Below are 20484 nucleotides of genomic sequence, written 5' to 3' on the forward strand. Positions count from 1 at the left end.
CTCTGCTGCTGGCTGAACGTTGTCAGTGTTAGTCTTACTGGCTTGTCCTTCATCCTCCACTGCATCAATCCCTCTTCTTTCACCTCGTTTATCCACACCATCACAATTACTGGGCTTATTAAAAAAGCTTCGGACACTCAGCTGCCGTGACATTTTGCGATTGCTAAAGCCGGTTAAACAACGAGGAAATCAACGAGGTCAAATACAAGACTAGACAATAGCTACTTAATATGCACACACTCGCCACCAACTGGACAGGGGTGTGAATTACTAAATAATAGTTAAAGTAGAGTACAGTAGATCGCCCTCAGTCGACCTGGCCATAAGGATGTAATATAATGTGGGCCGCTGGTGGACATTTTGGCGCTGTTCCGAGTTGTGTTCTAATCTGTCAAAATGACGGACTGCTTTCAGAGTTTTCCGTCATTCTTGGAAAAATTACGTCATAGACGGAAAATATTCGGTTAACGCGACCTCTGTTCTCACTACATCTGAATGTATACTTCTTTCATCTCCTAAAGAATATTATGAGAGAACTGAGAACAACTTCTTCGTTGGAAGTGGAAATATTGTTTTCAGGTCAATCAAATTGGACTAATTGTTTGGTAACAGGTTAATATACGACCGTGAGGATCAGTGATGTGATTTTTACTTGGCCACAGATGCTGCTTAGAAGGGAATCTTTGCCAGCTTTTTATATATATTTTTGATATGTAACAAAACAGGTTTTTGTATTTTAGGCATGTAATAAGCTGGCTTCTTTGATGTGTTGTATTTATACTGTATGTACAAACAAGGAGATTTGTATTTTGAACAAAGCACATGCTTCGACGATATAAGTCAATAAATAAAAAAGTTTTTAAAAATGTAACTATGTAAACATAATCACATTTATTTGGATTAAAACACAGATAATAAACTCAAATTGCAAACAATTGAAAATATGAACGTTTGTAGGTTCATTCAATTCTTTTTTTCTTAATGATGCATTGTGTTTGCGTTTAAAGGGCGTGTAAACTCACAGTATCGGAAACATCTCCGCTCTTCCATCCCTTCAGCTGCATTTTGGACACTGGAACCGCGAGCTCTGTCTCGAGGATTTTTTTTATTTCTCCTGTAAAACAGATTCATAGAGAAAAAGTACTATATAGTTTGATTTCTGTTATTCTCTAGTGCAGGGGTGTCAAACTCAATTTCATCGCGGGCCACATTCGCATAAAGGTTGCACTCAAAGGGCCGGTTGTAACTATATAAATATATAAATATATATAAAATAATGCATTATATTACATTATTGCCTCTGAATTGGATTATTATCGGATAGGGTAATAACTTAGTAATTAACTACGTCTGAAAGCAGAAGTCTAGGGCAAATAATTGCAAGTCTCTTCAGTGCGCATGTCACAAAACGAGATGCATTGTGGGCAGGGCTCGAGCTTAAGGACGTCCCGTCGTCGAAAAAAATCGGGTCGGGGAGGATACAAATTAATTTTGAGACGAATTTGGGACGAGAGTTAAAATAAAAATACCCTGCTAACTCTACTACGAACGATGATGAAAATGAAACTGACTGCACGTTTTGTGTAGCACACAGTTATTAAACCTCCTTGTCAACATAAACACACACAAAGCATTTAGCAACCCGCGAAACACACACACACACACACACACACACACACACACACACACACACACACACACACACACACACACACACACACACACACACACACACACACACACACACACACACACACACACACACACACACACACACACACACACACACACACACACACACACACACACACACACACACACACACACACACACACACACACACACACACACACACACACACACACACACACACACACACACACACACACACACACACACACACACACACACACACACACACACACACACACACACACACACACACACACACACACACAGTACGTAGCTACAGCTGTCAGCCAGCCGCACAGCTGTGATGTAACTACCATTTTTTTACCCCGGAGCGGTGCGGAGAAATTGAAACTTAACTTATGAAGCAGCTTTTGACGACGCGCTATGCATGGGGCACCCTAGAGGGGGTTTCCAGACATGTCATTGCAGCTGACATGAGAACTCTCCATCGCATTTAGTCCTTAGCAATATGCTGCGCCTCTCCCCATGTAGGGATGGGTACCGAGCCCCGGTATTAAACGGGCCCCGGGCCGGAATTATTAAAGACAGTGGTACCAACAGTGGTCTTTTTATCGGTACTGGAGACATTTAAAACATATATGTCATATGTATTATTGCTACATGAACATTATATTGCAGTTTTAGTTTGGCCAACTCCGTTTCTAATATGCAATAAGACTACAAAATGCGTCTATGATGTATTTTCGATCTTATTTTCGATCTTTCCAATCCAGACGAGAGAGCTCTCCCCCGTCTGTGTGCGAGGGGGCGGGGCAGTTTGTAAAGGTCTCCTGACTGTGTTACAGACTGTCATCCTGGTTAGTGGTTACTCTGGGTTCTGTCTTCTGTCTTCAGGACAGAGTGTTGGATTTTTTGTTAATTGGATGGGACTTGATTGGATTCAATATTAGAGCAACTTTCTCGCTTGTGTGTTTTTTTTAAATATATTTGGCCTTTGTTTATGTGTTTGACTGATTTACTCAAATAAAAAGGTTGATGAATTATCATCTAATGATTTGTATGATGTTTTATTTATGTTAAAGGTCACTTTGAAAGATCTTAACTAATGATAATGTAGAAAAACAAATATTTTAAATTCGGGACGGCTTAGATTGTATTTCGGGACGGTTCCGGGAGGATGGTGAAAAAAGTTAGTCGAGAGCCCTGATTGTGGGACATGTAGTTTATGGGCAACCTGCTTCTGTAAAGTAGCATGTAACCGTATAATAAACGTATTATATTCTTTGCAAGCTCTTGCGGGGCCACATAAAATGAAGTCGCGGGCCGGATTTGGCCCCCGGGCCTTGAGTTTGAGACCCCTGTGTGTATATTTGTAGTAGTTAATAAATGTTTCTATAGAATATAAAACAGATTGTACAATGTTTACAGAGATGGTGTGGTGTTTACCGACTGTGCTGCCCTCCTCCAGCACCAGGTCCACCGTGCGCTGCCGGTACTCCACCCTGAAGTTCAGCATCCGGGGCTGGCGCTCTACGATCTGTCGGGAGGAAGAGGAGGAGGAGGAGGCGGCGGAGTTGACGGGGCAAAAGGCTGAAGTGGAGGACGATGGAGGAGAGGAGGACAAAGACGAAGAAGAAGGGGTGGGAACGGCGCCTCCTGCCGCTGCATCGGCTGCTTCTGATTGGCTCGGAGGTCCGAACATGCCGGCCTGGCTCGCCTCGCTGGAAAAGTTACTGCACAGAGGTGAAGAGGTCAGTGAAGGTGTGGAATACTGATTGTTAAATGTTCACACATCTTCAAAATGTCTTTCATGGCAGATCATGAGGGACAGAAGACAAAGACAACGTAAAAGATGCTACAAGAAAGACAAATATCTATGCATATGATTTTTGGCTAAGGATGTCACAAGAAGTTCAAGAACCAAAGCTTCTGTACCAATTTGATGCAAACGTTCTGAAAATGTTACAGTACTCATATGTACCATGAGTACATTGTGAAGGGTTAGCTGTTAGCTGTTAGCTTTAAACAAACGCTCAGAGCGACTTTCATCGAGTTATATCGTGATGCTTTCAAGCTCTATTTAGTAAAAATGATTATTGGGCAAAGGTAAGTTCTAACATTAGGATGTGTTTAAGTATAAACTTGTCAAAATATCGATAATGGAGGGAAACTGTAATAATCACAGCAATATAGAATATATATTAGAGTGGTAATGATGACCGGTTTAACTCCCTAAAGAAAACAGCATGCAGATGGAAAAGGTTTATGTTGAAGTACAAGGGATTTGTTTTTTGTTTCTATGTGGAGAATTGTGTCATTTCATTGGTATTGGCATCGAATATTTAAATGTCTGGTATCCTTACAATCCCATTTGTGGCTAGTCAACTATGAACCTGATAGTAAAGAACCATCAGACATTACAGCAAGACAACCAAATGTAGCAACAGACGGCTTCCCCTCCTTCCCTCCTTATTATGTGTTGATTCTCTTTGGTTCTTCTCTTTGCCGCTGGCTGAGTACGACCCATGTTTCACACAACACAGTAAATAATCACTCTTTGTCTCCCGAACTCTAACAAAGTGTGCCCTTTGTTCCCTGGAGAGTGAGCAGCAACTGTCTCAGAACAGAGTGCCAGACTCAGGCTTTCTGACAAAGAGCTCTATTTTATTTGGCCGCCACTTTAGAGAGGTCCTGAGGCGAAGGTTGAGTGTCAGCAGCCACAAGAACACCCTGTACAGAAGAGTGAAATAAACCCACCCAAACAGAAGCACATTATAACCGTCTCCTCGACCAGCATCTTCAGTAACACATCAAATAATATTTGAAGATCCTAAACTTATAATTGGACAAGGAGAATAGCTACAGAAAAAAAAGTTGCCAAAAAAGTGACATATTGAAATCCCTCAATATTGACCTTTAATAATAAGGTATATATATATAAGGTAATAATAATATCCCTTATTGTTGACTGATATTGTGACCACGATATAGAATAGAATCACACAGTAGTCACACATGCAGAGCACACAGCACACACAGTGACATTTGTTCTCTGCGTTTAACCCATCCTAGTAACAGGAGTCTAGTACTAGGAGAAGTGGGCAGCTAGTGGGCAGCTAGTGGGCAGCTAGTGGGCAGCTAGTGGGCAGCTAGTGGGCAGCTAGTGGGCAGCTAGTGGGCAGCTAGTGGGAAGCTAGTGGGAAGCTAGTGGGCAGCTAGTGTACAGCTAGTGGGCAGCTAGTGGGCAGCTAGTGGGCAGCTAGTGGGAAGCTAGTGGGCAGCTAGTGGGCAGCTAGTGTACAGCTAGTGTACAGCGCCCGGGGAGCAATGGGAGTGGGGGGGGGGAAGGGGGTTGTCTGGTGTCTTGCTCAAGGGCACCACGGCAGGGTCCAGGAGGTGAACTGGGACCTCTCCAAGTAGCAGTCCACACTCCATATTTAGGTCTGTTCGGGACTTGAACATGTCCCCTCTTCTTCATGTCTCTTCTTCATCAACATGTGTCCCCTCTTCCTCATGTCTCTTCTACATCAACATGTGTCCCCTCTTCTTCATGTCTCTTCTACATCAACATGTGTCCCCTCTTCCTCATGTCTCTTCTACATCAGCATGTGTCCCCTCTTCTTCATGTATCTTCTACATCAACATGTGTCCCCTCTTCTTCATGTCTCTTCTACATCAACATGTGTCCTGTCTGAAAATGAGCTGATCAGATGTTGGCCACTTGATGTCATAACGATGTTTTGGCTTGTGTAACCATTAGCCAATCAGCAACCGAGGTAAACCCCCCCCCCCCAGTCAGTCAATTCAGACTGACACACATTCACTTAAGGGGAACTGGGGATATGTATCAGCTGCTTGTGTGACAGTCAGACAGTGAATACTTTAGAGCCGTGTGAGCTAACCCGGAGCTAACGGGAGAATACACTCGTGGAAGAGCAGCCAGCACTGCAGCGGTCGGTAAATGCCGCTGAAACACATTAATAAACAATGAACCACGGCACTCTGGAGAAAAGTATAAGGTTGGAGAAGTCGTTATTTAATTTAATCTGGCTTCGTATGATTAAAAGCAACACGATCATCGACCCGACGCAGTCCCTGGCCCGTTGTTGTTGTGAGGTGAGCTCCGTTGGGGAGAAAATCAGCGACGTAAACTGTGACGTCATGACGCAGCAGCGGCAGCACCAGTCGGGCTCTGAGCGGTGTGAAAAGAGCCGGAGCTAAACCGAAGAACCGGTTCTGAACCAGAAAAGCTCTAGCACGGAGTTAGAAGGGGAAAAGCCTTGGTGTGAAAGGGGTACTAGAGCACCATTGTGTTCTTTTTAACCAAATCTCTCTCAGAGGGGCGTGGGGAGGGGCTCCTTATTTTCATCTAAAGTAACAGACAGAGAATCAGCACTTTGGAAACAGGGCTGAAACAGAGGCGATTATGGGATGCTGCAATGATCTGTTTGGTGTTTCAGCCAATCAGAGACAGGTTCTGTATATATCTGAGACCTATAATAAAGTAATGAAAAACAGTATAATAGGGGACCTTTAAGCCGTTAACACACAGACAAACTGTGGGACCAGTTGACGCCCTGATCAACAAGATCATTCAGCATTTTATCCAACGAGGATATTTTTGACGCCCTGAGGAATTTCGACTCCTAATCAAAAAGGCAACTTCTTCAAATTCCCACCCCGCGTACTAAAGAGCACACACCAGGGAACGAAATGTGTTTTTGATGGGAGCGTTGGCGTGGCCTCCAACTGGCTCCAGATCAGCCCCGTCATCAGAGTCTGTTTACTGGGCAACGCTGCTCAGTGCACTGCCAGCCACTTAGTAAATGTGTTTGCTGCTGCTCACACTGCCAGACTCCATTCATAGCAATGTGTGCCCCCCCCCCCCCGAGGAACTCCAGAAATAATCTCATGGCCAGAGAGCCTGCACCACACTGATGAACATGCTTTCATGCAGACGAAGTAAAACGGTGTAACCGAATGTCTCCAGTTTGAGTGGGTTCACATCAGCAAAGTGTATTTATATTAACCTTTGAGGGAAAGTAAATATTTTTCTGTTCAGACACCGTGTACATCTCCACTCTTGGGAGACAGTTTCCTTGCAGTTGCAGTGTCTTTTATATTATTCAACTATTAAACACCAGAATAGAGAAGGTTCTATGAATTGTTTTAGTCTAAACGTAAACGAATAAACTGCACAAACTATATTTTTGCTTGGAAATTGGATTTAATCCCAGCATTGTTTGAAAGTTTGATGTACTAATATTCCATGTTGAAGCACAATAGTGTCACAGGCACAACATACTCCTCAATGATGTGTATCCTTACTCCTATATTAATCATTCATATTTACTTGGCACTGTCTCATACTTATGAAACAATCACAATGCATTAAAACAGCATATGTGTTTTCAAGATCTACAGTGGATGGTAGAGGGGTGTGTGTGTGTGTGTGTGTGTGTGTGTGTGTGTGTGTGTGTGTGTGTGTGTGTGTGTGTGTGTTAGGGCTGCACGATTTTGGGAAAAAATCTAATTGCGATTTTTCTGACAGATATTGCGATTCGATTTGCGATATTTGTTTTTAAGCGACCCAACAGAAATTTATTGTAAAATGCGGCCATATCTCCGGCTAGGAAGGTCGCATCAACGTGCTCCCGTCTCTAGCAGCCCCGCAGCCCGAGCTACGAGTGAAATAACTAAACTTACATGAAACTTCCGTTGGGTTGCTTTAAAGTCAAGCTTCAGTTTAAGATTTTGTTTCACCAAACCATCTAGGAAAGCTCCGTTGGAAGCCATTTGGAAAAGAGCAGGCACTTTCAAAAATACTTGGCAGGTGATTGGATCAATCTGTCTATCACCTTCTATCATGGGCCACTTCTGATTGGTTAACAATGGCTGGTACATGTTGAGCACAGCACTTCTGATTGGTGTGGATGACTGACACACAAGAAGAAAAAAAAAAGTTTAAAAAGTTTAAAAAAATGTAAAAATAAATCGCAGGCTTTGAGATTTGATAATCGCATCATTTCAAATCGCGATTTCGATTTAAAATCGATTAATCGTTCAGCCCTAGTGTGTGTGTGTGTGTGTGTGTGTGTGTGTGTGTGTGTGTGTGTGTGTGTGTGTGTTTACCTTTGTAAGATCCCATTCTCCTGTGGTATCACTCCATTGATGGCTGCCTGTAATGAAAGTGGAGGTTAACAAATTTTGCAGCAAATATTTTAACACATGTGTCTTCACAGTAAGACAACTGCAGGACTGTTTTATAAATTAAAAAACATTTTTCATTATATCTTTTTTAAGTAAAGGAAACTACATGATAACTAATCACCTGACTGATAGGAACACATCGCCAGTCCACCAGGTGAAATTATCTCTATTGTGATCATTAGTGTTGTAGTCAAGACCACCTTAACTGAGACCAAGTCATGACCAAGACATTAAAGGTCACCTATTACGCAAAATCCACTTCTTCATGTCTCCTCTACATCAACATGTGTCCCCTCTTCTTCATGTCTCCTCTACATCAACATGTGTCCCCTCTTCTTCATGTCTCTTCTACATCAACATGTGTCCCCTCTTCTTCATGTCTCTTCTACATCAACATGTGTCCCCTCTTCTTCATGTCTCTTCTACATCAACATGTGTCCCCTCTTCTTCATGTCTCTTCTACATCAACATGTGTCCCCTCTTCTTCATGTCTCCTCTACATCAACATGTGTCCCCTCTTCTTCATGTCTCTTCTACATCAACATGTGTCCCCTCTTCTTCATGTCTCTTCTACATCAACATGTGTCCCCTCTTCCTCATGTCTCTTCTACATCAACATGTGTCCCCTCTTCCTCATGTCTCTTCTACATCAACATGTGTCCCCTCTTCGTCATGTCTCTTCTACATCAACATGTCCCCTCTTCTTCATGTCTCTTCTACATCAACATGTGTCCCCTCTTCTTCATGTCTCTTCTACATCAACATGTGTCCCCTCTTCTTCATGTCTCTTCTACATCAACATGTGTCCCCTCTTCTTCATGTCTCTTCTACATCAACATGTGTCCCCTCTTCTTCATGTCTCTTCTACATCAACATGTGTCCCCTCTTCTTCATGTCTCCTCTACATCAACATGTGTCCCCTCTTCTTCATGTCTCTTCTACATCAACATGTGTCCCCTCTTCTTCATGTCTCTTCTACATCAACATGTGTCCCCTCTTCCTCATGTCTCTTCTACATCAACATGTGTCCCCTCTTCCTCATGTCTCTTCTACATCAACATGTGTCCCCTCTTCGTCATGTCTCTTCTACATCAACATGTCCCCTCTTCTTCATGTCTCTTCTACATCAACATGTGTCCCCTCTTCTTCATGTCTCTTCTACATCAACATGTGTCCCCTCTTCTTCATGTCTCTTCTACATCAACATGTGTCCCCTCTTCTTCATGTCTCTTCTACATCAACATGTGTCCCCTCTTCTTCATGTCTCTTCTACATCAACATGTGTCCCCTCTTCTTCATGTCTCTTCTACATCAACATGTGTCCCCTCTTCTTCATGTCTCTTCTACATCAACATGTGTCCCCTCTTCTTCATGTCTCTTCTTCATCAACATGTGTCCCCTCTTCTTCATCAACATGTGTCCCCTCTTCTTCATGTCTCTTCTACATCAACATGTGTCCCCTCTTCTTCATGTCTCTTGTACATCAACATGTGTCCCCTCTTCTTCATGTCTCCTCTACATCAACATGTGTCCCCTCTTCATGTCTCTTCTACATCAGCATGTGTCCCCTCTTCTTCATGTCTCTTCTACATCAACATGTGTCCCCTCTTCTTCATGTCTCTTCTACATCAGCATGTGTCCCCTCTTCTTCATGTCTCTTCTAAACATCAGCATGTGTCCTCTCTTCTTCATGTCTCTTCTACATCAACATGTGTCCTCTCTTCTTCATGTCTCTTCTACATCAACATGTGTCCCCTCTTCTTCATGTCTCTTCTACATCAACATGTGTCCCCTCTTCTTCATGTCTCTTCTACATCAACATGTGTCCCCTCTTCTTCATGTCTCTTCTACATCAACATGTGTCCCCTCTTCTTCATGTCTCTTCTACATCAACATGTGTCCCCTCTTCTTCATGTCTCTTCTACATCAACATGTGTCCCCTCTTCTTCATGTCTCTTCTTCATCAACATGTGTCCCCTCTTCTTCATGTCTCTTCTTCATCAACATGTGTCCCCTCTTCTTCATGTCTCTTCTACATCAACATGTGTCCCCTCTTCTTCATGTCTCTTCTACATCAACATGTGTCCCCTCTTCTTCAGGTCTCTTCTACATCAACATGTGTCCCCTCTTCCTCATGTCTCTTCTACATCAACATGTGTCCCCTCTTCGTCATGTCTCTTCTACATCAACATGTCCCCTCTTCTTCATGTCTCTTCTACATCAACATGTGTCCCCTCTTCTTCATGTCTCTTCTACATCAACATGTGTCCCCTCTTCTTCATGTCTCTTCTACATCAACATGTGTCCCCTCTTCTTCATGTCTCTTCTACATCAACATGTGTCCCCTCTTCTTCATGTCTCTTCTACATCAACATGTGTCCCCTCTTCTTCATGTCTCTTCTACATCAACATGTGTCCCCTCTTCTTCATGTCTCTTCTACATCAACATGTGTCCCCTCTTCTTCATGTCTCTTCTTCATCAACATGTGTCCCCTCTTCTTCATGTCTCTTCTTCATCAACATGTGTCCCCTCTTCTTCATGTCTCTTCTACATCAACATGTGTCCCCTCTTCTTCATGTCTCTTCTACATCAACATGTGTCCCCTCTTCTTCATGTCTCTTCGACATCAACATGTGTCCCCTCTTCTTCATGTCTCTTCTACATCAACATGTGTCCCCTCTTCTTCATGTCTCTTCTATATCAACATGTGTCCCCTCTTCTTCATGTCTCTTCTACATCAACATGTGTCCCCTCTTCCTCATGTCTCTTCTACATCAACATGTGTCCCCTCTTCCTCATGTCTCTTCTACATCAACATGTGTCCCCTCTTCGTCATGTCTCTTCTACATCAACATGTCCCCTCTTCTTCATGTCTCTTCTACATCAACATGTGTCCCCTCTTCTTCATGTCTCTTCTACATCAACATGTGTCCCCTCTTCTTCATGTCTCTTCTACATCAACATGTGTCCCCTCTTCTTCATGTCTCTTCTACATCAACATGTGTCCCCTCTTCTTCATGTCTCTTCTACATCAACATGTGTCCCCTCTTCTTCATGTCTCTTCTTCATCAACATGTGTCCCCTCTTCTTCATGTCTCTTCTTCATCAACATGTGTCCCCTCTTCTTCATGTCTCTTCTACATCAACATGTGTCCCCTCTTCTTCATGTCTCTTCTACATCAACATGTGTCCCCTCTTCTTCATGTCTCTTCTACATCAACATGTGTCCCCTCTTCTTCATGTCTCTTCTACATCAACATGTGTCCCCTCTTCTTCATGTCTCTTCTACATCAACATGTGTCCCCTCTGTGTAAAGAGACTCTGAAAGTTTCAGGAACAAAGATTCTCTCTCTTTTTGTCCTGATCCATTTTATAAAAACCTGTCTGAAAATGAGCTGATCAGATTTTGGCCACTTCATGATGTCATAACGATGTTTTGTCTTGTGTAACCATTAGCCAATCAGCAACCAAGGTAACCCCCCCCCCCCACCTTATCACCTGAATCTCCTCCTAGAGCACCATTGAGTTCTTTGTAACCAAATATCTCTCAGAGGGGCGTGGGGAGGGGCTCCTTATTTTCATCTAAAGTAACAGACAGAGAATCAGCACTTTGGAAACAGGGCTGAAACAGAGGGGATTATGGGTAATGCTGCAATGATCTGTTTGGTGTTTCAGCCAATCAGAGACAGGTTCTGGATATATCTGACACCTGTAATATATTGATGAAAAACAGTATAATAGGGGACCTTTAAGAGGGCGAGGCCGAGTCAATATCCAGACCGGTCTCGAGTGCAACAACACTAGTGATCATTTTATTTAATAATTTGCGAGCAGAGAGCTTTTATACTGAACCGGACACATTGTGAGAGACTGATGGAATATTCAGAAAGAGTCTGATCACAACACAGAGCGCTGAAAGGACACACATGACAGTGCTGTCAGCTCCGCACTGAGCTTTTGTTTGAATGGACAATTGATTGGATTCCTCTCGAACACTCACTATTCTTCACAGCAAAACAAGCCAAATAAAGTCAGTTGTTACCTGGTGGCATACTCATGTACCCTAGTCCTTTTGTATTTAGTGTTATTGCAAAAAACACATGCAACAATAACTGATACGTGTTGGTGGTGTGTATTCAAATGGATGACGCATGGATATCTTAATGTAACTCGTCCTTCTGCAGGAAATATTTGGAAAAGGATCAAATAACAGCAAAGTACATCACTAAAACATATCCTGTGTACTCTTGGAACCTCCACCTGTACAAGGAAAAGGTGGAACCCATTTATAAAACTTCCTTGCGTCTTAGCTCCGCCTCCGTAAGATGCGAGCGAGAGACACGAGGAGGTGACGCGAGGACAGAGGAGTCCTCAGGTATTAATTGGGATGTCCTCGTTCACTCAAACGTCACTCTTAAACGACGTCTGTTAATGATGACATGTGCACAGCTGTAGCCCCTCTCATCGGGCTTAACTGAATAACCTTTAGAACCGGCCCATTTGTTGTTAAATATGTATTTAAATGATGAATCTTTCTCTTTTTAGTCAAGGAATTCAATGTATGATGGTTGGTCCTGCTTTTGTGTTCCGTTTTGGTGTAAAATGTACATTTCAATAAAATTATAATTATAATAATGTGAAAGCCTTTACTCTGAAAATGCGTGTCCTGTAGATCCCCACATTCACCACAAACCCACATTCAGGACTGTGAATTTTAAATAATTTAACTCCTGAATATCTTAACACAAAACAAAACAAATAATTTGTAGTTATCAAGATCTAGCCATTTATGAAATAGCTTTCTTAATAGCTATGTTTTAGTGACGTTCAAGATCATTAAACATGACTTCAATTGTTAGTATAACCTTAAGAAATGAATTGCACATAATAATTCCCACGGAGCTGTGAGCACTTATACATTTATGTGACGCTTTTCCACTCATTCTTCCAGTTCTCCGTTTTCCTGTGTTGAAATCGACCAGCTGTGAAGGTGGGGGCGGGGCTTTTATACGCGAGTAGTGAAAACACTTCCGCGTAGTCTGCTCTCGTGTATCCTCCCTTTCGTCTCCTCCCGCACCCCTCCTCCCTCACCCCTCCTCGACTCCTCCGTGTGCATTTCAGCTATTGGGACGTCCTTCAAAATGGCGTGTCTTGATCGATTTCCGGGTCAAGTCCCGGAGGAGGGGAAGAGAGGAGTCGAGGAGGGGTATTGAGATGAGGCTCCAGAGTGTCAAAACTGTAGTGGCTGGAAGCTTCTGGTCACTGAAGACTTCTCAATTGAGTTGTTACTAAATATTACGGTTTGTTTGAGGTAAAATATCTGAGTTGCCAAACTATCTTTTAAATGTGTTAGTTTCTTTATCCGTGTTATCTTCATAACTTGTTTATCATTGTTTCTGACCCATTGATTTATGCTTTAAATCGATCAATGTGCATTGTTTTATGTTCATCCAAAAGACATCAGGATAGGCCAGGACATGTTGGCATGTCACAAAAGCAGAAGCTCAGGTCTTAGTAGTAAATGAATGATTGCTGAATTGCATTTAGCCGCGTCATTCAGTACAGATTAAGGTTTATTAGGGTACATGGAAAAACCTCGGAGGGATTTATTTCATCTTTCAAAACACTGGTGCTCCAGATGTCAAATCTTTTTTAGAGTATTACGTTTGGAACATCTACTGTCGACTTGAAAAAAGCCTGAGAGAAGATTAAATATATATAGTATACATTTGTGACAAGATCTAGTCAGTTGTGATCATTCATTTTAAAAGATAGGTTTACAGTGTCACAAGAAGATGCAAAAATAGGTAAACAGCATTTTGGAGAATATTGACTATACAGATGGGTAGCAGAGGTGTAGACTTGGGAAGTGTTTGAGCATTTATTTGGATGCTAACATTTAATTACCCAGGAGAAAAGAGCAAAAGCAGAATTTCACACAGCAAATACTGTCAATATATGAATGTGCATTGTTAGACTGTCAGTTAATAATTATATTGATCACAAGATGACATGCATCAGGTTCAGGGAGAAGTCAGCAATTCCCTGCTCTGCTAAAAAAATATGCCGAGGGGGGAAACACTGAAAGACTCTCTCTCTTTTTGTCCTGATCCATTTCTATAAAAACCTGTCTGAAAATGAGCTGATCAGATTTTGGCCACTTCATGATGTCATAATGATGTTTTGTCTTGTGTAACCATTAGCCAATCACCAACCAAGGTAACCCCCCCCCCCCCCCCCCCACCTTATCACCTGAATCTCCTCCTAGAGCACCATTGAGTTCTTTGTAACCAAATATCTCTCAGAGGGGCGTGGGGAGGGGCTCCTTATTTTCATCTAAAGTAACAGACAGAGAATCAGCACTTTGGAAACAGGGCTGAAACAGAGGGGATTATGGGATGCGGCAATGATCTGTTTGGTGTTTCAGCCAATCAGAGACAGGTTCTGGATATATCTGAGACCTGTAATATATTGATGAAAAAACAGTATAATAGGGGACCTTTAACAAAAACTAGCAGATAGTGCAGAGGACCTGCGAGTCATCAGATTCACGGGGCAGGGAGTCTGTCTGTCTCGCTCCTCTGCTCTGAACTGCAGCCAGCAGCCTCTAAATATAGACTGACCCCTGCCGATATGCACCGCGAGGTAAAGGGCTCCTTGTTTGTCAGACTCATCATGAGTTCATACAAAACATTCTTTCTTGCAGTGTCTCTCAAATCAACAACCACACCTCTCAGGACTCATTCCCTCTCGCTGTCACCAGGATGCTGCTTGCTTCTCTGGGCAAAATGAAGACATAACTTCAAAATATCACATAAAAACCGAGTGTGTGTGTTATTGGACGTTTACTGACCCTCTTGAACTTTGCACTCTGATGAACTGAGCCTGTCTGTCAAAGAGAAAATCCCACAGATAATGAACTTACCACTAAATCCCAGTTATTAAGCTCTAACAGAGTGATGGCCTCTGCGATGTTGTCAATTCCAGTGCAAGCCTGTGAGAGAAAAAGACAAAGAAAGAGGAATTACAAGAAATGAAAAGCATTGTATGGACTCTGCTGCACATCAACTACTATGCTACCACCCATTACGGCAACATTTTATATAGCAGCCATCAATGTTCTCTGATTAAACCTGATACCCTGGACACTTGAGCCTTAAAAAGCAGGCTAAACTAGATATGTTCCTCATAGTCAAATGATTACATTACAACAGGATGCACCCATCCACGTATAGCTTTGATGATATCATAGATTCATCTCTTAGTATTCTTCTTGAAGTAGGGCTGTGCAATTAATCGTATTTTAATCTCGATCACGATTTTGGCTTGCAACGATTACGAAAACAACGTAATCGAAATAAAACGATTATTATTTTTATATAAAAATAAAAAAAAATGTAATTTTTTTTTTTTTGGTTTTTCAGTTGAATTATACTTAAAGTTCAGGGTAATCAACTGTTAAAAACATACTGTTCACATTTGTTTCAATAAATGGATGTTTTCAAAGTAAATGGATAATCGTTTTTAATAATCGTGATATCAATTATTGACCAAAATAATCGTGATTAGGATTTTTGCCATAATCGCACCTATCTTGAAGTGTAAAAAAAGGCAGACAATCGACGGCAAAATGAAACGACTTCATTTTTTTGGATTGATCCTCGTTAGTGTAACCGAAATAATCAAAACAAAGTGTCAGAACAACAAATTGTCCCCAGCAGACTGAAAAAGGCTCAGAGCCAGCCAACACTTTGGGAAACATGACTTAAAACGTATGCAGAGCAGACGAGCGACATGTTCTGCCCTACCCCGAGCAAACAGCGTGCATTTGTACCGCTGCCAGGGACGGTTGATTGGCTATAAAGCATTAACCCTGACATCTGCAGTCATGATATCATTTCAGAAGCAGAAGGGAAGTTTGTGTTGCACGTCAGATCGATCATCACAACATAAAGCCAGAATCAAAGGATCACATATGTGGCACGTCGAATTAGAACAGAACCAATGATTCAACGTGCAGGTTTGAAAGATGGGTTAGCAATAGATAATGAAACAGCTTCCTTTCTTGTTTAATAAACACCTAGGAGTTTCAAAACATCTGTGCAACATGTAAGGATTTTACATTTCCAACACGTGTTCATTATTTTGATCTTGATTCAATCATTAGTGGCTGGATGCAGATATGTTGTCAGGAAGATCAGAGTGTAGAGAATACAAGGTAGTGTTTCATGTGTGCTGTATTTTAGAAGAACAGGTTTATCCTGTATGCACATTATTTCAGGATTGGCAGAAAGGTTTCTGTCTGTACACAGAAACTGAAAGATTGACAATAAAGTTGACTTTGAATACACCATTGATCTTAGATTACTTTCAGGGAAGAATACAGGACGATGGACCGGTTATGGATGAAGGTATGAACGCATATGAAAACCATTATGTAAACAAAACACCAAGGATATGATCTTTTTATTGAGGTAGCACCCCTCCACTACTTACACTGATGATTACAAACTGAGAATTGTATTTCCTTCACTTGTCAATGTTTTCAATCGGCTACCAAAGACTTTCTTTCATGCACGAGACCACATGTGTCAAACTCAAGGCCCGGGGGCCAAATCAGGCCCTTGGTGGATTTAATTTCGGCCCGCAGGATAATTTCTAATTACTATTAGATCTGGCCCGCCGGTATATTGCACGCACACCTTCACTCAATCCTGAGGGTCTCCTCCGCTCAGAGCCTGACCCCAAACATTGATGAACTTGCACCCAAGATGAGATGCCAAGTATCTGGCTTGAACTAGCATCACAGAGCAGCACACTGAGTTTACATGTTTCCTTCTGCACTTTCTTTCTCACGTCAACAGGGCATATTTGGTTTGTTCTTTGAGGGAAATAGTTTTTTTGAAGCTGTTGTTGGCCTGTGGAGAAATGTAATCATAAGAAATGACTCTGGAAAAGCTGCAGATAGAGCCATAAGGAATGAATGCAACTGATTATTTAATGTTTAATGTTGTTTTTATAGGCAATAATTTAAGCTTTGTTAGTTCCAGGTTTAATATGTGCAATAAGTTCATTTCAATAAGTTTTGCAATAAACATTGAACCAGTCCGGCCCTCGACTAGTACCCATTTTTTAATTTTGGCCCACTGTGTATTTGAGTTTGAAACCCCTGACTAGACTGTTTACATTTGAGATAGTGAAATTGTTATGTAATAAAAGTGTTTTAATTGCTCTTTCTGTCTTCTGTCAGATTTTGTAAAGATGTTTAGAATCTCTATCTTGTAAAGAAGGGCAGTAAAATACCTGGCAGACAATATCATGTTCATGTCATCTTAAAGCATCAAGTGCTTCACAAAACCAGGAGCATCATGCACAGTTGGAAAAAATATCAAGTTTTACATTTAAAGGGATGGTATCTTTTATGGTTTTAAATAGACAGTATATGCATTTGCTGTCTGTTGGTTTAAATGTTTTTTTCAACCTCTAATCTATACATTATGGAGTGCATGTTTTTTTATGTTTATTTGTATACAGTAGGTGGCTTTTTTCAAGTGTAAATCCATGCATTGCTATTTAAAACCAACACTATAAGAAACTCTAATACAACGGTTAATCTGACTCCACAGTAATAACATGTTGGATCCATCACCCAAGATGTCTGATTATGTCTGATCTCCTTCATCTGAATGTCAAGAAGCTGCCTGCAACATGCATTGCATTCATTTAACAATATATCTTTTGTTGCCTGTCCTAATCTGAATAGTATAAATTAGAAAACACTGCATTTCATAGGCCTGTTGTAAAACAGTATTAAGATGAAAGAGAGCAAAAACACAGAGTTATAGTAACAAACCTATGTGATGTAGAAGTGGAAGAAGTACTCAGGTCTTGTACTTGAGTAAAAGTAGAAGTACCAGAGTGTAGGAATACTCTGTTACAGTAAAAGTCCTGCATTCAAAATGTTCCTCAACTAAAAGTAGAAAAGTATTCTCATCAAAATATAGTGAAAGTAGCGACAGTAAAAGTAGTCATTGTGCAGATTGGTCCATTTCAGAATAATATATATGATATGTTTTATAATGATTGATCATGAAAGTGTTCTCAAAGCTGGTAAAGGTGCAGCTAGTTTAAATGACTTTGTATACTACAGGGTAGCTTGTGAATTTACTCCAGGTGGAACTAAAGTCTGATTTAACACTTGGTTATATTTCACATCATTCATCCACATCTGTGAAGTAACTAAAGGTATTACATACATGTAGTGGAGTAGAAGTACACCATTTACCTCTGAACTGCAGTGGGGTAGAAGTACAAAGTAGCAAAACATTTAAATACTCAAGTAGTCCCCCAAAATTGTACTCAAGTACACTGAGTACATCGACTTAGTTACTTTACACCACTGATAAGGGAATCTGGCAACACTAAATATGTTTGATAAAGTGTGCAAGTATTGATGATATTAAGCACAGAAACCACAGCTACATTTCTAGCTGTTGTTGGGAAGCATCATTTGGTCATCTGTATTTTCTCATCATCAAAACAATCTTCCCTAACCTGCCATTCGGGCTTAATATATCCTGCTTTCTAGGTAGACACAGAGGATTTACAGCCCTAGCATGACAGCAGGAGATGTGTAAACAAGAGGACGGTGAGCAGCGTCCCTTTAGCTAACTACACCGTCGTTGTGGAAGCTAGCAGACTAAAACCAGTGATAAACACACATTGTTCCACTGTTTGGCTAGCAGATCCATGCCACTGCTATCTAATGAGCGCTATATCATAGCTTAATGCTAATATTCGCATTTAGAGTCAGTTAGCTAGCTGTCAGTGTGTTAGCTCGGGATGCTAGCGACAGAGAGCCGAGCTGTTTACGACTCAGGGCTTTGTTGTTGACGGTCGACAATTCAACAACAACACAGTATATTAACCACTGGATATCATATTGGGCATAAAGAGATCACACTTGCAAGTCCATTCATTACTGTAACAGGTACCTTTACATCACAATGTGCAATAATAATTGTATTTATGTTATATACCACACTTCTTCTACAGTATTACACTTATAAATACTGCTGCTACTTACTCTCTACTCGAATGTGGACATCTTCTGTATTTCTTTTTATTTTAAATACAATGTGCGTACCTTTTTATATGATACTGTTCTATTTTCTTCGTCTCTAATCTTTGCTGTAACAACATAAATGTCTCCTTTGTGGGACAAATAAAGGAATACTGATTCTAATATCGTACTTCTATATTATTTGTCTAACTGTAATCGGCCCCTCGTAGTGTATATTTGACTGTCTTCTGATATATATCTTCCACTGTCATTATGTATATATTTTACTTTGAAGTTAAAGTTCTGTTTTGATTTTGGAGATGTTTATATTTCATGCTTATGTGTGTTTATTGTGTACTCCTTCTCATCTTCACGTTGTGTGCAATGCCTTGTCTACATGCTGCTGTAACAACAACCCTTCCCAAATCGGGATAAAATAAGTATATCTTGTATTTGTCTCGTTTAGAACCAGTTAGCAAGCTGTCAGTTGGTTAGCTCGGTGAGCTAGCTGGTCTCAGGTCTGCTGTTTACGACGCGACTCTTTGTGTGTGACGGTTGTTGACGGTTGACAATTCAACAACAAAACAGATTACCAACTACCGGATATCATATTTGGCACATACACACCTGAAAGTCGGCCAGAATCATCTCTCTATCCATGTTGCTTTCGCCGCTTTCGGAGGCCATGGCAATGACTGGCTAAAAGCAATTCTTCTTCTTCCACTGGCTTCTCGTCGTTTCGTCGCCTCACACAGGGACACTGAGTGTTAGAGAAACACTTCGATAAGACGTGGCGACGAGGGAGGCGTTGGCGAATTGGAAATATTTCACTTTATCGGGATTTAGACGCTTCAGATAGACAGAATTCTGTAAAGTAACGTAACAGTGTTCAGTGATCGCCTATCATTATTGTCATCTAGTTCATTGCTTTACGGCTGACGTAAAGCCGCTGACGTAAAGCGGCTGCAGATGCTGAGAAAGGGGGATTTGAGTTTGATGTACATCAGTGGTGTAAAGTAACTACGTAGATGTACTCAAGTACTGTACTAAAATTGAGGTACTTGTACTTCACTTGAGTATTTCTATCTCATGTTTCTTTATACTTCTACTTCACTACAATTCAGGGAGTCAATTGTGTACTTTTACTCCACTACATGTATTTACCTTTAGTTACTTTACAGATGTGGATGAATGATGTGAAATATAATCAAGTGTTAAATCAGACTTTAGTTCCACCTGGAGTAAATCCACAAGCTACCCTGCAGTATACAAAGTCATTCAAACTAGCTGCACCTTTACCAGCTTTGATACACTTTAATGATCAATCATTATAAAACACATCATATATATTATTCTGAAATGGACCAATCTGCACAATGACTACTTTTACTGTCGCTACTTTCACTATATTTTGATGATAATACTTTTCTACTTTTACTTGAGGAACATTTTGAATGCAGGTCTTTTACTGTAACAGAGTATTCCTACACTCTGGTACTTCTACTTTTACTGTAATAGAGTATTCCTACACTCTGGTACTTCTACTTTTACTCAAGTA

General features: G+C 41.1%; 1 protein-coding gene across 1 annotated transcript in view; it reads right to left on the reverse strand.

The window, feature by feature from the left end:
* faf1 (Fas (TNFRSF6) associated factor 1) overlaps positions 1–19847 on the reverse strand; it is a 112813-nt gene extending 92966 nt beyond the window's left edge. Inside the window, exons 1-5 of the mRNA XM_034149794.1 lie at positions 19554–19847; positions 14790–14858; positions 7786–7832; positions 3100–3386; positions 1023–1114 (exon numbers count right to left, since the gene is read on the reverse strand). Coding sequence (XP_034005685.1) covers positions 1023–1114; positions 3100–3386; positions 7786–7832; positions 14790–14858; positions 19554–19613 — 555 coding nt within the window. The 5' untranslated portion in view covers positions 19614–19847. The remainder of the gene's footprint in view (positions 1–1022; positions 1115–3099; positions 3387–7785; positions 7833–14789; positions 14859–19553) is intronic.
* Between the last annotated feature and the right edge of the window lie 637 nt (positions 19848–20484).

This window comes from Trematomus bernacchii, unplaced genomic scaffold (genome assembly GCF_902827165.1).
Source record: "Trematomus bernacchii unplaced genomic scaffold, fTreBer1.1, whole genome shotgun sequence".
NCBI lineage: Eukaryota > Metazoa > Chordata > Actinopteri > Perciformes > Nototheniidae > Trematomus > Trematomus bernacchii.